Source organism: Lepisosteus oculatus, chromosome 2 (genome assembly GCF_040954835.1).
Source record: "Lepisosteus oculatus isolate fLepOcu1 chromosome 2, fLepOcu1.hap2, whole genome shotgun sequence".
NCBI lineage: Eukaryota > Metazoa > Chordata > Actinopteri > Semionotiformes > Lepisosteidae > Lepisosteus > Lepisosteus oculatus.
Window position 1 is genome coordinate 17,739,058 of NC_090697.1, and position 16,278 is coordinate 17,755,335.

At 37.4% G+C, this 16,278-nt stretch overlaps 1 protein-coding gene across 2 annotated transcripts in view; it reads right to left on the reverse strand.

The window, feature by feature from the left end:
* Positions 1-1,285: 1,285 nt before the first annotated feature.
* Positions 1,286-16,278, reverse strand: part of rp1l1b (rp1 like 1b) — a 34,747-nt gene continuing 19,754 nt past the window's right edge. For both annotated transcript variants that reach the window (XM_015352269.2, XM_015352274.2), the window contains exons 3-4: positions 10,877-11,054; positions 1,286-10,427 (exon numbers count right to left, since the gene is read on the reverse strand). In XM_015352269.2, coding sequence (XP_015207755.2) covers positions 3,514-10,427; positions 10,877-11,054 — 7,092 coding nt within the window. In that variant the 3' untranslated portion in view covers positions 1,286-3,513. The remainder of the gene's footprint in view (positions 10,428-10,876; positions 11,055-16,278) is intronic.

A 16,278-nucleotide genomic window follows, 5' to 3' on the forward strand; every position in this document is an offset into this window, starting at 1 on the left:
CTTTTCTGAATATTCTATGGTTTTCAGTTAGAAATACACTGCAGTGCTAACATTAATCTAACCATTAAAAAAAGCAATTGATACATATGGTTTTGCCAAATGTGCAGAGCATCACATTCAATGGCAGATTATAATATTTTGATAACATCTGGTGTGCAATTCAATCAGAAATTATCGCACCATGGTTTTGTATGTTTTGTTTGATAAATCGTACTGACTTTATTGTGTAAAACTAAATCCCGCAGGATTTACACCACACCTTGCTGTGCAATACCATTTTATTTATGGATGAAGAGAAATACCTACATCACACTACCAAATATCCTACTCTGTGAATTTTCAGGATTAGAACAAAAAGATGCATGTTATAGTGAGCTAAGGCATAGCTTTCCTTCTTATTTAAAGGCTTCTGTAGTGGTAATGTGTACATATAGTATGTTTTCCAGAACTGTTGAACTGCTACAATGTTCTATGAAGCATGGTTATTTCACCGTTTACATGTCATTGCACGTTCAACACAAGAGAACAAGAAACTATTTGACTTAGTATTCATATGTGAAGTTTACGGAGGTCAGCTTGGTTTCATAGCAGTAATTTAAACAGTCATATGCTCCTAAATTACAGCACTAGTGTGCAACTGCAATAAATGTTGAAGCAAAATTCAGATGACTAATAAATCAGAATGACTTTAAAGTGCATGATTTAATCACCACAAGACGTGCACATGCTTTTATGTGCAGCTTAATGTTACACTATATACTCCTAAGAACATAAGGGTGTTATGTTCAGAGGTGGCCAATTGGTCCATCATTCTCATTTACTGTATGGAGGTTTAAACAGAAGTTTAATTGTATAAATATCACACTTCTTGCTTGCAAATTTCAATTTCACATCCCTCCCTCTACCCCTTCTTCACCCTTGAAGCAGCTCCCTAGCCCATCCTAGAAGTTACTGTATATATTCTGTCAATATGGAAATTATTTTCTATGAATGACATTTTATCCAGTTCTTCTATACAGTACATGAAGTTTGTATGTACAGTATACTGTATGTCCTGCTACAGATATTTGTGTATTGTCTCAATTATTGTGTCATGTTTAAATTATAAATAGAAATATCTAATGACTGAATAATAGGTTTTATTAATTAGATGTTATTATCTTTAAGAAAAACAATGCATTTGTTCTGTTAAATGGGAATGATCACTGTTATTAACTGTAACTACACATTAAAATAAAATGAAACATATATACCGTATGACTCTACTCTACTCTAGGTACTATTTTGTACCTTCAATGGAAAGTGGAAAAAGCAGTACATATATACTGTAAGTCTACAAAATCTTTAAAAGGATAAACAAACAGTATATAATTCTTCAGGAATCAAATTAATTTACAGATTCAGTTTAATGGAGGAAATACAGCTGACTGAATTTACTCTAGTGTAGTCCAAATCTTTAGGACAATGAAATGTAAAATTAAATACAGATCAATACATTAATAATGTAAATTAATTATGTTGTGCATTACATAATCAGTAAATTCAACTCCAGCTTTTCCTTAAAAGTGCTTATGACAGTCCTCCTTCAAATAACCCCAAAAAGTATAAAGATAAAAATAAATTATGAAAAACTGATAGCAACATATCATCACCGAAAAGTCTATGTTTTTTTTCTCTTTTGCTATAATATTGTTAGTATTCAGAGGAAACCCGACAAAGTTTAGGTACACCTAATTTTGGTCCATTTGGGCAAGAACATTTAGGAACATGTTAGAAATTTGCTTGATAAATACGATATGGCAACAAATTCATATGACCAATCCATGTGACAAAGACCTAAGTCTTGGACACAGGGTATCATTTACAGTTTCAACTGTAGCTCCATGTGAGCTCTAGGATTACATGAACTTTCATGATTCTATCAGATTGTACTATTCCTTTACTGTGACTGCAAAATTGCCCAATGGCTTCAAACGTACTTTGAGGTTAACTTTCCACAAAAAAACTATTGACGTGCAACAGAATTAATGCATAACAAGATAAGCAACATGTGAGTTTATAGTTTGGTCAAGGTGTCCAAGTGTCTTCTTCAAAGACAAACGTGATGACAAAACCTTGTTTCTTATCACCTTTTCATAAATGAAGTTTTACCATGCACATGTTGTGATGTGGCCCACCAAGTTTCAAGTCTCAATAATGTTTTGCAGAATTTAACAATTTTCAAAAGTCCTCAAAATGTGAGTAAACACTAATATGGCAACCAAACTAGGTTTGGCTTTAACTCTGACACAACATTTTAAATCTTGCCAGATTTCATCTGGGGAAATTTCATATGAATTTAAGTAGAAATACCCTAAATGTTAACAATTCCCTCAATTTCTTTGTTTGGTGGTCTAATAATTGGAATAAAAACAATATGATTACCAAACCTTCATTACTTGGCCACTTAATAAATACATCTCATTATATATTATTATTTCAGTCTCAGTTTCTCCATCTGATTATGGGTTCCAGTCTAGTACTATACAGTATCTAAGTTATGAAGAACGATTTATGAAAAAAATCATTAACACTGCAATGTAGTGTAATGTAATCAGGACCAAGTACTGATATTTATTTTGTTGTTTTGGGAGGGCACTCAGAAGGCCTTTATTGCACTGTTGAGTGTGAAGTGTGTCAATTAGGATATTGCATATTTGTAATTACTGTATATGTTTTGGAATGGTGGAAAAATATACATTTACAACAGCTCTCTGTGTACTCTAGGAGTTTATGAATAAAGATTGAGACAAAATATATTTTAAAAACTACTGTTTACAATCCTAGTCCAATTACAGGTTTCATCAACAGTGTCCTGAAGAGATAAGTTAAAAATTTACAGTTTTTATAAACAGCACTTTCATTGCCACTCAGATATACAGTACTTATACCCCATTAAGCCTTTTATATAAAGTATACATTTAAAAATGTTAAACAGAAGCTACTGTATAGAGAACATACTGTATATGTGAGTCAGTCCTCATAAGATAGCACAACAGAATAAAATTATTAGAATGCCATACAAAGGCTATTGCTATTTTAAAACCCTGTAGAAAAAAAACAATAACTTTCTTCTATCTTCAGCCCCTTTCTTCTTAAATATATATTTTAGGCTGAAGACTTAATAAGTGAGTAAAACATCTGTCTAGTAATTCAGTACAGCAATTCAACTTCAAATTATCACACATCACTAATAACTATTAACAGGTTTGTCTTTAATTAGAAATAAAATTATTTCTTCCACTTCTGTTTACTGTGCTTCAAAGTACATTGGTGAAACATATTCTTTCTTAAGTTAATTTCTGGAAAGTTCTCTTTAACTTCCATTTTAGTTCCTAACTAGCATGAAACAAGTTACTTTCATGACATAAAAACTCAAATTCCCGGACAATATAAAATATACATCATGGTAGCATTCCTAATAAAATAAAGTGCTTCATGTAATAAGCTTTGGTAATCAAACCCATGTTATTTTTAAAAGTCAAAATCATCTTGTTCAAACTCTTTTGATATTCCAACCTTGGCATTTTTGCAGGCGGATTTAATTACCGTTCTTTTTTCTTCTTCACCAGCTGAATATATATCTTTTGTGTTTCCTTCTGGACCAGAACAATCAAATTCCTTATCCTCATCTTCAGTGGAACTTTCAGGATACATCTGAGTGCACTTGGCTCCCAAACTCCCTGAGCTTCCAGTGGGACTGTTTGCATCCTTAACTTTCTTCTCCAATTCTTTGTCCATGGATTTTTCCATGGATCCTTGTAAGGACTCGATGGATGATTTTGATATCTGTTTACACAAACTCTCATTTGAATTAGACAATTTCTGATCAGTTAGGTTTTTTTCTTCATTGCTTTCTAGCTCTCCCTCCTTGTTCTCATCTTCTGTCTCCTCATGTGCACTGCAATGTTGATCTTTAGTTTCTACTGCAGCCATTTTTTCAATAATATCTGTTTCAGACTCAATCTCGTTGCCTTCTGAATCTTCTTCACTACCTTTGTTTTGCACTGAAACGTTCTTTTCATTTCCTTTCTGGTCACAGTCATCCAACTTTACAGTGCCAGCAGTGTCCCCTTCTTGAGTATCAGCTACTTTAGTACCACTTTTCCTCAAAAAAGCCTGAAGAAGAATTATTTTTTTAAACAGTTGTTTCCTGTTTCTCTTCTGCTCCTGTTCAAAAGTGTCAACGCCTTCCTTTTGAGCTTTGCTTTCTGCACTTTCTTCATTTTCTGCATTTGTTTCATTTTGCACTTCTGTATCATCTGAATCTTCCAGATCAACTTCTTGATCTTCATCAGGTGCAGCTTCTTTGCTCTCTTCCTCACCCGAGCCTTCTGTTTCATTTATATCTGTGATGACCCTTTCTTCGTTTTGCCCATCTATATCTATATTATCATTTTCTTCCTCTGCCCATGTGTCATTTTCAGCTCGTTCTTCAGTAACTTCCATTCCATCCTTTTCTGCAATTGAATTGTCTTCTTCTTGCTTCTTTTCTTCTCCTTGGTCATCTTTTTGAGCCTCCCCATCTTTCTCATTCTCTTCTAAACCAGTTTTCTCTTTTTCATTCAAATCATCCCCTTCCATTATCCTTTCCATTTCTAGGTTTTCAGTAGCTTCCCCTTCTTCATCTTTTGGAAATTCCTCACTGTCTTCCTTGGTTACCTGTCTTTCTTCAGCTACATCTTCTTTTTCATTATCATTATTTACACTTTTTTCATCTTCTTCTGATGGTTTAGTTTCAGTATGGTTTTCCTCAGGTTCCAGGCTTTCTGTGCTGTTGCCTTCTTCGTGGTCAGTGCCCTTTTCATCATTTTCTCCAGTTTCAAAATTTTCATCTTGCATCTCCTCCCTTTCTTCAACATCCATTTTGTCTTCAGTAACTTTATCACTTTCTTCTTGACTGTTGTTCTCTTCTACTGGCTGTTCAGTTACATCTTCTCTATCAGCCACTTCATTTTTCTCTTGGGGTGCTTGAGTTACCCCTTCTGCTTCAGCAATATTTGATCCTTCCAATATTTCTTCATCAACAGTGTCTATATTTTCTGTTTTACCTTCATTATATTCATCGTCTGTTTGTGTTTTTTCACCATCTTCATGCTTTCCTTCAATACTTTCCTTTTCCTCCTCAGCATCGTGATTTTCTACACAGTTTTCATCCCTGTCAAACTCATGCTGCTGGCCAGAATTAGCAGATACCTCTTTCTCAGCTTCATTTTGCTCTTGAACTTTAGGAAATTCCCTCTTTGTTTGCAGTATTTTCCTTAAATCAAAATCCTTTATGAGGGGAGCATTTGCAATCACAACAGGTTGCACAGGTCTGGAAGCCATTTTCTTTTTCATACATGTGTCACATGGGCAGTATTCATCTTCACTACGCTGTTCGCTAAACTCAGTTCCACTGTAAGTGTAATTATCTTCGCTTCTTTGAAGAGATCCATCAATGGATTTATTATGCATGACCTTTAAGCGTCGACGCCGTTGTTCAGTTTGTACCGTAGACTCTCTTGTCATTGAGTTTTGAGGAGGTCTTGGTAACTTACCAACTCGGCTCTGGATTTTCTTCAGCTCCCTGTCTATACTTGATTGTATCCTTTTGCGAACTTCGTCTCCGAGTTCATTGATCATAGCATCCAGTTGTTCATTATCATCTAAGTTCCACCTCACTTTAAACTCTGTCATTGCATTAATATAATGTGCCATGAATTGCTTTTCCACTTTCTTTAATAAATTTAACACCCAAACTGGATCAGGATCTTGTGAATGTCTATGTGGTGTCTGTGGTCTGTTTTGGTTTGGTGAGGTTACAGCACTTCTCAGTCTCTCTTCATCCTTTGTGAATGCTTCTTCTTCCTGTGTGTTTGTTTCTGTTTCTTCATGTGATGTTAAATTGCTGCACTCATTCTCAGAAGCTTTGGAGGTAGAATTAGATTCTTTCTTGGTAATGTCACTGATTTGACCATTGTTCATTTTTTCTTTATCCTCTTCATGACCCTGCCTCTCATCCTCTTCATCAGAGCCTATACCTTCATTCTCATGGCTCCAACGAACACGACTAGCTATGTCAGGAGTAGCTGGGTTAGACAATGCAGCTGGTGTCTTTGCAGTTAGCCTTGGTTTATGTGTGGAGAGACCAGAGTTTTGTTCATCTGCATTCGCTTCATTTTCTTCCAGTAAAGCCAACGAATCGTGTCTCTTGAACGTGTGTGTTGGTGTTATTCTGTCTTCCATATTGATTTGTTTTGATGTTAATTCTGCTTTTCTTTCTGACTGTACTACATCCACTACACCAGTGACGCTGCTCTTACCAGATCCTGCAGAGCCACAGCTCACATCCACACCTGAAGATGACCTGGGGTTGAATTCATCATCCGTTGAATGATGGTCTTTAAACTTTCTTGTCAGCTTCAACTGCTGGCCTTCATCACAGGCACCTCCAAGCCAGAGAGACTGAAGAATGTTCATTAGTTCTTTGTATCTTGTGCTTTTTGCATTTGCATCAAGAGGCTCTGTGTCTATCAGCTGAAGGCTAGAAAGGCAATCCAAAAGTTCTTTGGCTGAATTGCTGAGTTTTCGTCCATATACTGGCGATACTTCAGGTAGACTGTTGCATCTATCAAGTTTAGTCCCTTGACTTGGATTTAGCAGGACTTTCATAACCTGTACTGAAGAATGACAGCTTTTCAGGAAGGCTTCTTTATTTGTATCAGTGGGGACAGAACTAGCAACCTGCTCTTCAGTATTTGCTTGCTGTGGCTCTTCTTGCTCCTCTTCTTTTAGGACATGATTTGTTTCAGATACATCTTTTTGTTCTTCCTTGCTTGATTCCTCTTCCTCAGGCTTTCCTTCTTCAGCAGCCAAGACTTCTACTTCCAAAGCTGGCTCAACCATTTTTTCACTTTGCTTTTGTTTTATTTCAAGTTCATCACAGTTTTCATGAAATTCCTCTCCAACTTCATACATAGAAGTGTCTAGTGGTATCTTTCTCAACCATTCATGGACAACTTCTGCTGGAGTTGCATTTGGTAAACAAGACGGCATTAATTCAGGAACACTGGGCTCTTCTTTTTGCTGCTGTGAAACAATGCATCTTTTCCTGTTTTTGCACCGACTCCCATTGTCACCAATGTTGTCACTGGCATTTTTGCTGCACTCTGCTACTTCAAGAGCTCCGCTAAATATTTTGTCTGAGATGTTTGACTTTGATTCTACAGTAGCTGGTCTAATATTACCATTGTTTTCCTTTAGTGATTCAGTAGCTGAAATTGATTCTGTTTTAGTGCTTCCCTTTGATGATCCAAGCAGTATGACAGGCCTCATATTTTTGTGAGGCTTCCCTTTTGGTGGGGTAGGACTATGAAAACTCTGAGATGAAACAGAAATAGGACCTGAAATTGGATTGGAGATTTCTTCAATTTCCACATGCTTTTTTGAACCCTTTTTACTTGGCCTAGTAGATTTTGGCATAACAGTGGATTCATCGTCACTCTTAGTATTGGATTTAAAATTACTTCCTTTGACATGCAGATATGAAGAAACACTGGAAACATTACTTCGTGGTCTTTGATCCTTTTCAGCAGCATTATGGTCCTGTACTTTTGGTTTTGCTTTTGCAGAATGACTAGATGTACTAAAAACACTCCTTGAACTTGCTGTTGAAAGCCTGTCGTGACTTGCTTTTCTATTCTTGCTGTCTTTCGAATGGCTTTTGGAACCACTGCTTGAGGGTCTCTCATCTTCATCTGGTTCTATAGTCACTGCTTCTTTGGCTTCACTGGCATAGCATGGCTCACTGTAAGAATGATCAGCTTCTTGATGGTCACAGTCCTCATTTCCAATGTCTTTCTCACAAGAGCTTAAAGAAAAGTTTGATGCTTTGCTAGGTGACCGAAGGTCATCATCAGCTGTGCACAGTGTTTCCTTATTCTTACGAGCTGAGCTGCTTGATGACTTAGACATAGATGATGGTACGCTGTCACTGGCACCACCTAAATTACTGCAGGCTTTGCTTTTGCTGGAAGCTTTTGTGCTTGTTGAAAAAGCACTCTCTACCCTCTCTTCAGCTACCTGCTCGGTCTCACTGCCAGTACGTTTTTCTGACATAGATGATGCTGGAGTAATCACTCTTTCAGAAGGACTGCAGTTAGTATTTTGGGACCTTCTGGAGTGTCCTGAAGCTTTAGTGCTCAATGACATAGCACTTCTTGCTCTTTCCTCATCTTCTTCTCTTTGTTCTGTATCCTTGCCAACTAGCATATCAGATATAGATGATGTTGGTGAAGGCCCTCTTTCATCAATTCTACAAAGATTGTTTTTGGATGTATCGGATTGTCCTGAGGCTCTGGTGACCAAAGAGATGGCACTTGCAGGTCTGCCTTCATTCTCTTCTATAGCTTGTTCTGCCTCATTTCCAACAGCTGTTGCTGATACAGATGATCCTAGTGTAGTTGCTCTTCCAGAAGCACTGCACTCAACCTGGCTGGTTATTTTGGATTTTCTTGATGTTTTTGTGCTAGCTGACATCTCACTTGCTACTCGTTCATTGCTGTCTTCTGCTGTTTGGTCTACTTCCTTGGAGGCCGCTGCCTCTGATACTGATGAACCTGGAGTACTTGGTCTTTCAGAAGTGCTGCAGTGACTTTTGTGTGACTTATTTGATTTGCCAGATGCTCTGGTACTCAGGGAAATGGCACTCACAGCCCTTTCATCACACTCCTCTATAGACCCCTTGGATTTTCTAGATTTAGCTGAAGCTTTTGTACTTGTAGACATTGGACTAACTGCTCTTTCATCCTTCTCCTCTGTTGCTTCCATGTCAGGATTCTCTGAAATCATGGATCCTGGAGTACTTGCTCTTTCAGAAGCACTACATTGACATTTTTTGGACTTTCTTGATTTTCGTGAAGATGTGATACTAGCAGACATTGCACTAACAACACTTATCTCACTCTCTTCTGCAACTTCAACCACTTCTTTGCCAGTGGGTAACTCTGATAAAGAAGATGCGGCTGAAGTAGTTCTGTTTGAAACAATACAATCAGTCTTATTGGAATTTCTGAGTGAATTCCCTGAAGCTTTTGTGCTAGTTGACATAGGGCTTGGTGCACATTCATCATCATCATCTACAGCTTGCTTTATGTTCTTAGTTAACCTGCAAGACAAGGAGGAGCAGCTTGATGCTTTGCTAACCGGTCTAGGAGATAAATGGTGCATTGGTGATATTGAATTGTGACAGCTGTTACCGGAATAGTTAGATGTTATACTGGTGGGACGCTCTTCATTTTCAAGTTCTTCTCTTTTATTTCTCTTGCCATTTTGAGACAGTGAAGATGCTCTGGAAGCAGTACTTCCAGCTCTGTCTTCATCTTTCTCATCCTGGTCTTCCTTAAGTACTTCTAAAGCTCTGGAGGAATTGCTGATTGAGGACTGGGGTCGTTCATCCTCTTCAAAAACCTTAGTAATTTTCACACCAGCTTTATCTTGTACTGAGCTCTTAGAAGAAGCAGAAATGGCACTTCCAGGTCTTTTTTGTTCATTGTCTGAACAAACATGAACTATTTCAATATCCTCATACTTTCCCTCTTGAATGTGTGCAGGGGTTTTTGACACTGAGGCCTTTGAGCATAATTCACTGCGACTGCAGCAACGACTTATCGTGCAGTATTCCACTCTAGTATCCCCTTCCTCAACAGTGTGTGTAAAGCATGATGATTGTTCTACAACTTGCTCTCTATATTCTTCACTTGACATGGTGACTAAACTATCCATGGACGCCTTTTTGCATATAATTCTATGAGATGATGCACTTGAACTAGAAGATCTGATGTGTCGTACTGCCCTCTTTGCCTCATGTGCACAATGAGCAGAATGCATGGGATTCTTCCAGATGTCATACTCTTGGCAGTGATTGCAGCAGTTTTGACAATGGGATTCTTCCAATTGTCTTTGGCGAAGTTTTGAGATGTAAGAATCCTCTGCCTCACAGGGACAGAGAGATTCCCCCTCCGAACACGTTTCAGAGTTACTTTGCTGAATGGGGCCTAATTCGTCTTCTTTCTCTAAGGAGCAATCATTGTTGGTTGCCACTGTCTTTTTAATCTCAGTTGACCACTGAAGCATCTCATCATTCAACAAACGGAAACGGACCTTCATCTCCACTGAAAGGCTGCCATCTTTGTTGACAAGCACTCTCTTTTGTATGTCGTCATCCATCATGGCTTCCTTTACATGTGGGCATGTTCCAGCGTGGGAAGGACAGCCTGTGTTGCCTGGAGACATGTTCAATCCATTGGGAAAAGACTTCTCAGATGACAAAGAAAATCTCATTGACCTGTTGCTGGAATCAGATCTTGGGTGGATTATGCTTTTCTTGGTCTCAAGTCCAAAGTTGACTGTTAAAATATCACACAAACAAAGGAAATGGAAGAAAAGAGAATGTGATATTAGAAAAGCATACATATACAGACATTGACAATCTTGAAAAAAATGGTTCCAAATGAAGGGTCAAACACCTGACTGCAAATTTGGAATGACATATATAAATACATGAACAATTCTGGAAAGTATGCATTTCCATTCTCAGACAATCATAATAATGGAAACATATGAGTAATATCATTAATGTTTCTGTCCACCTTATAGTGGTGGGCAGGAAAAAAATGTTTCTCCCAAACAGCCCAGTAATGTTAAAATGTGCTGTTATATTAATCTCTAGTGATTTCACATATAATACAAGGTCACAAAGAAATTGGTTATGTACCGTGTTGAAGTAATTTTGTGAATGCTGTATTGCATGGCCCCAAATGCCGGTACAGTATGTGATAAATTAAAAGGAACCAACCATTTTTCTTGCTTTCATGAGTGTCACTACAGAAGCTTGAGCGGGATCTTGCACCCAGTCCTGGGAGCTTCTCGTCTGAGTTTTTCCTTAAGCTTTCCACTAAGAGAGGTCGAAAGGGTTCTCGTCCAACACAGACCAACACATTGGGACACTGCATGAGACCCTGGATAGTGTCAATCTGAAATAAAGCATATACATTCTGTTAAATATTGCAGACATAACATGAAAACCATTTATTTTACATTTGTAAGCCAGACAAGAAGTATTTTTTATTATTGCATTACTGTACATAAAGGGAAAAGAAAATTAGATCTGCTTGTGGAAACAATAAGGGAAACATTTGAACTCAGATTTAGGTATTATTAAGCTTCCTATTCCCAAAGACAGTTGTTAATCAAGAGCAGTACTGAAACACACAATAAAAGATAACATTAAGAGCACAGAGAGACAACAAGGATGGAGTACAACAAGAAGGAGAAGAAGAGGACAAGAGTAGAGAGAAGAGGGGAGTTGGAACTTGATCATCCAAACAAAACCTGACTGGAGCTAGTTATTGCTACCTTGCCAAAGCTTACCTTGTCACCAAAGCTGCGCCAGAAAACAAAGAATTCATATGCCTCTAATTATACCAACTACTTGTGTATATTTTGTAAAAGTCACTTAAAAGTTTGGGGTTATAAATATTTATTTTATGTATTGACCCAACCATTCAGTCAATTCCTGATTTTCACCATTTTTCGTAACCCCCTCCCCCCATTTGTAACAATATGTATATACTCTTACTTGTATGTATCCCCTAGAAGAGAGAACAGATTATGGAACAAGAAATTGGATTTTAAATCTTGCTTGTTTGATTTTGCTTTTTGAAAAAAAACTGAAAAATGTTGATAATTCAAAAGATTCAAATGTATCAGGTTTATTCTTATATACTATATATAAAAGTAAAAGCTGTAATAGCCAAATGTAATGTAATAGATGCAATGCCCTTAGCTTAGTACAATTTCTTCTGTAGTATACAGTAGTAAGAAAATTGTTTAACATTGTTTTAGGATGTTGTTGTACCACTGTTATAGAAACAAGAAAAAAAACATGAGTATACTTCAGATCACAGGAGCTCACCTCTTCATCTCTCTCTAAACTTTCTTATTTAGTGTAAAATAATGAAGCAGAATTGTTTATCTTATTTAATTTCAGACTCGAAGTAAGACATATTTGGTATTTTTCAATTTTTATGAAACAGAGTTAATTGCATCCCTGTTCACATTGTTACTGTCTCTGCCAAATCTGTATCAACCTCCTTGGTTTAAATAACACAAAAGAATATATTTTTGTTATTCCAGGCTGACCTGCTTCTAACATTTCAAAATAGCTCTGGCTCACCCAGGATGAATAGACAGGACTGTGAGCACTGACTGTTCATCATGTTCTAAAATTAGAGATGCATAAAAAGAGTAACATATCATCCTGAAATTTTGTTTCAGACTACAGTATTTTAAGCAACTACTGTATATAATGAGAAGAGACCTGTGGCAGAAAGGAATAGCATGGACACTACCTAATTGTGCGGTGATAATATAAGATAAGAAGATTTTATTATCCCCTGAGGGAATTTTTTAATGGACACCCAGCACTCCTGTACATTTAAATAGAGTACATTTATTACACTTATTTAAACAAAAAAATAAGAAGAAAATAAAAACATTGCACATTATTCAATTACAAAAAATAAGAAAAACATTGCACATCACTCTATTGCACATGTACAGTATAACACATAACAACATGTAACATTTAGAACACATATTGCACTCAAGTGAGTTGTAAGAGTCAAAATTGTGTTCATCCTTGACATTTGCGTTGACAGCTTTAATGGATAGTGGAACAGAGGAATGTTTGTATCTGTTTGACTTACATTTGGGAACCCTAAAACGTTTGCCAGAAGGAAGAAGTTGATATTCAGAGTTGAGGACGTGGGAAGGATCTGATATAATATTTTCCTGCCTGTTTGATTATACAGTATATTATTCAAAGATTGTCTGCAGGGAGAGGTGCTGTTTCACTCCCATGACCTTCAAAACTGTCTGGATGAGGCAGGTTATTTGCGATTCAAAAAGAACTGATAGATTACCAAACCACACTGAAATACAATATCTGACAATGCTCTCGATTACAGCACGGTAAAAGAGTAGCATTACTTCCTGTCGAACCCCAACACTCTTAGTCTTCGCAGGAAATATAAGCGCTGCTGAACTTTGGAGCAAACACTCCAAAGTATTAAACTTTTGAATATGGTATTAAACACCCTTTTAAGTAAAAAAGCTGAAAGATGACTAAAGAGGAAGGTGAAACAAAGTATATCTTGCTATTGAGACACTACAAGCTCCTTTATTTCCTTAATAAAGACATTAGGCCTCTACATAAATTTAAACTGTGCTGCCACAGCCTGGTTCTTTGAGGTTAGTTGTATAGATTAATTTATTGTTTCTGGCAAATGTGTTCCTCCGTGTATTCTTAGAAAGCCATAACTGTATCAGCAATAAAATTAAAAGTGTTGGCAATGATTACTTTTTGGAGGCTATCTAAAAGTATATTAGTATTGTTTCCAGAATTATACTCAGAGGACCTTTTTTTTGTTGTGTTGTTTCTGAGTCTGCAGGCTGTCATGAATTGATGCTGTTGGGCTTTGATGGATGCCAGCGAAGATGGTGATTAAGTCAGAATTCTCCCACACTCTGCCCTCTGTACAATTAAGTTGAATTTTAGTTAAGGGCAGTTTTCATGGCTGCACCTAGTACTGCATGCCCCAGTGAATTAGAGCAGCAGTAGAGCCTGGCACACCCTCCCCCGAAGCAACGGGTCAGAAAGGCAGTAAGCAAGTAGCTCCTTACCTCACCGGCCGCAACTGCAGACACCACAAATTCTTTTTGATGGCTCACCATGGCAACTATCATGTCTGCCCAATACACAGGTATTGCTGGTAGGACAGTAATAGGGATCTTTGAAGTGTGGTTTCAGTGCTTCTTTTTTTATTTTTTCTTACTCAGTCAAGTCCCTGTCTTTTATGGGTTGCAAATGTAAGAATGTAAGGAACACATTCTGTTTTTTTACCACCATCTAATAATCACTATCCCTGGACTGGTCAGGTGACAAGATCTACCACCCATTACATCTCTAACATGTTCACACCTTCTGATCTAGAGCAAAAAAATAAATTGCTTAGGAGATTGCTGTCAAAACTGTACTTGATTCTAAAGGAACAATTTCAAAATAACAGTATATAATAAGAGTATTGTGTAATAGTGATGTAACATTTCACACAGTGTCAATTGTTCGTGTATTTCCTTGACTAATGTGTTAGCTAAAGCTACACTTATTTTGATTAACAGTTAACTGTTTTGCAGAAATATTTACAACTGAGAATGTATAACAGAAGGAGCATCTCTTGTTTGCAAATAGGTACCCTGTGAGAAGTGCTCCACCTCCACTATACAGATTGTGTCATTGATGCCCACAGGCAAAAGATAACCTCAGCATTTAGTAACATGGCAATTCCTCTTCAGTCTATGTCCTGCGGGAGCAACATACTCTTCCTTCACACTGCTGCAGCAGGATCATGCATCTGTTTGCCTCCACACTAAGGAGCCCCAGTGGATAGGCTGGGATTGCTCGAAACCTTGTTTTCTCTGGGATGGAACAGTGGGGCAGGGATAATGAGAAAAGCCATCTTCCAGAGATGATGTGTTTACTGAGATCTCAAAGGGGCTCATGGGGCCAAGATAAAGAGGAAATCCCCAGAGCTGTACCAAAGCTGTACTTTGTCCAGACCTCACATTTTAGATTAGTAAGTTGCTCTGTTACTCAGAAACAAAACAGCATGAGCTCCCAAGGGGGTTAAAGGGACAGTTCCTCTTAATAAACTTCATATTTTCCATTTAAATCTCACTTAAGTTTTTGTCAAAATTACATCTTGATGTTTTCTGAGCTGCACTAAAGAAACACAAATCTGAGAAACAATTGCATAATTACTTTCAGAGTAGCCTTGCTGGGATTCAGCAACCAAAACAGCACCACTCTCACTCAAGGGCTAATGGCTCTTTTTACCCACAATTTTAAGGTACAGTATGTAAGCCTTGGCAACTATTAAAAAAAAACTCAATGCAACATTGTGTGCTTCCACTATTTCCAAAGACTACATTTATAAACATATGCAGCATTTAACTTAAATGAACCTGTTTACACAAAGCCTCTATTGATCTCTCCTGTTCTTAGCACTGACATGTTCCTTGGAGCAGCTTTAGGTCACTGAAGAAGACATTCACCTCTTCTTACCCTGGCCATGTGAACAACATTAACTGCTTACCTCCAATAGAGTCAGCTGACAAGCATCACAGGTGGCTTCAGTGGAGGTTAAATGTAACTCCCCATTTAACTAAAGGGGATTATACAGCATTTACCGTCGTCACAAAGTAGCGATTTCTACATATCACATAACGGGGCAGAGCAGTTGTTGCTGGTTCAAATCCTGTGGCTGGGCCCCTGAACAAGGCTCCTAACCCCCACCCCCACCTGCTCCAGGTCCATGGCTGACCCTGAGCTCTGACCCCAAGCTTCTCTCTCCGTGCCTGTTGTGCCTGTGTATCTCATGGAGAGCAAGTTGAGGTATGTGAAAAGAAAAATTCCTAAAGCAAGAAATTGTATATGGCTAATAAAGTGATCTTATCTTAACCATATTTGTGAAATTTAGCCATACTGTATATGCAAGAATGGCATGAGAAGAGCTTAGTTTTCATTACAGTCTGACCTATCCTGAAATTAGTTTGATTAAAAAGTATTTTTTATTCAGTTAATACACTGTATGACCAATTTTCAGGTACCAAAACATTATTTTCATCTGTTCTATATTATGTATCTTGTATTTTACTTGGTGTAAAACACAACAAAAATATTTGTCAGAACTTTTTTTATTTGTCCTTCTCCTTTTTAAAAAAAGACAGCTTTTCTCTCGATTCCAGTGGATCCAGCCATCACCAGCAAGCCTCCATGCTTGCAAATGCAAACACAGAAGTTGACACTTTCTAAACCACAAAAATATTGCCATTCACTGTTTTGTTTGTCCGTGGTAGAGAACCATGTATTGCTGAATTCATTAAAAATACAACATTCAGATATTTGTCTCAATGTATGCCTGAGCCCCCCAAAATAGAAGGCCATCTGCAAACTGAATATTTTATTACCTTAGCAATGTTTGTGAGATATTATATATACAAGAGTTTGTATTTGCTGATAGGGGTTGATTGATATGTTTGATTTGGTTTATATTTCCAAGTCTCTATTGTGATCAAGCTGAAGATGAAGTCTCAGCCAATAGGTCTTAATAATGAATGACCAATGAATGACAGTAG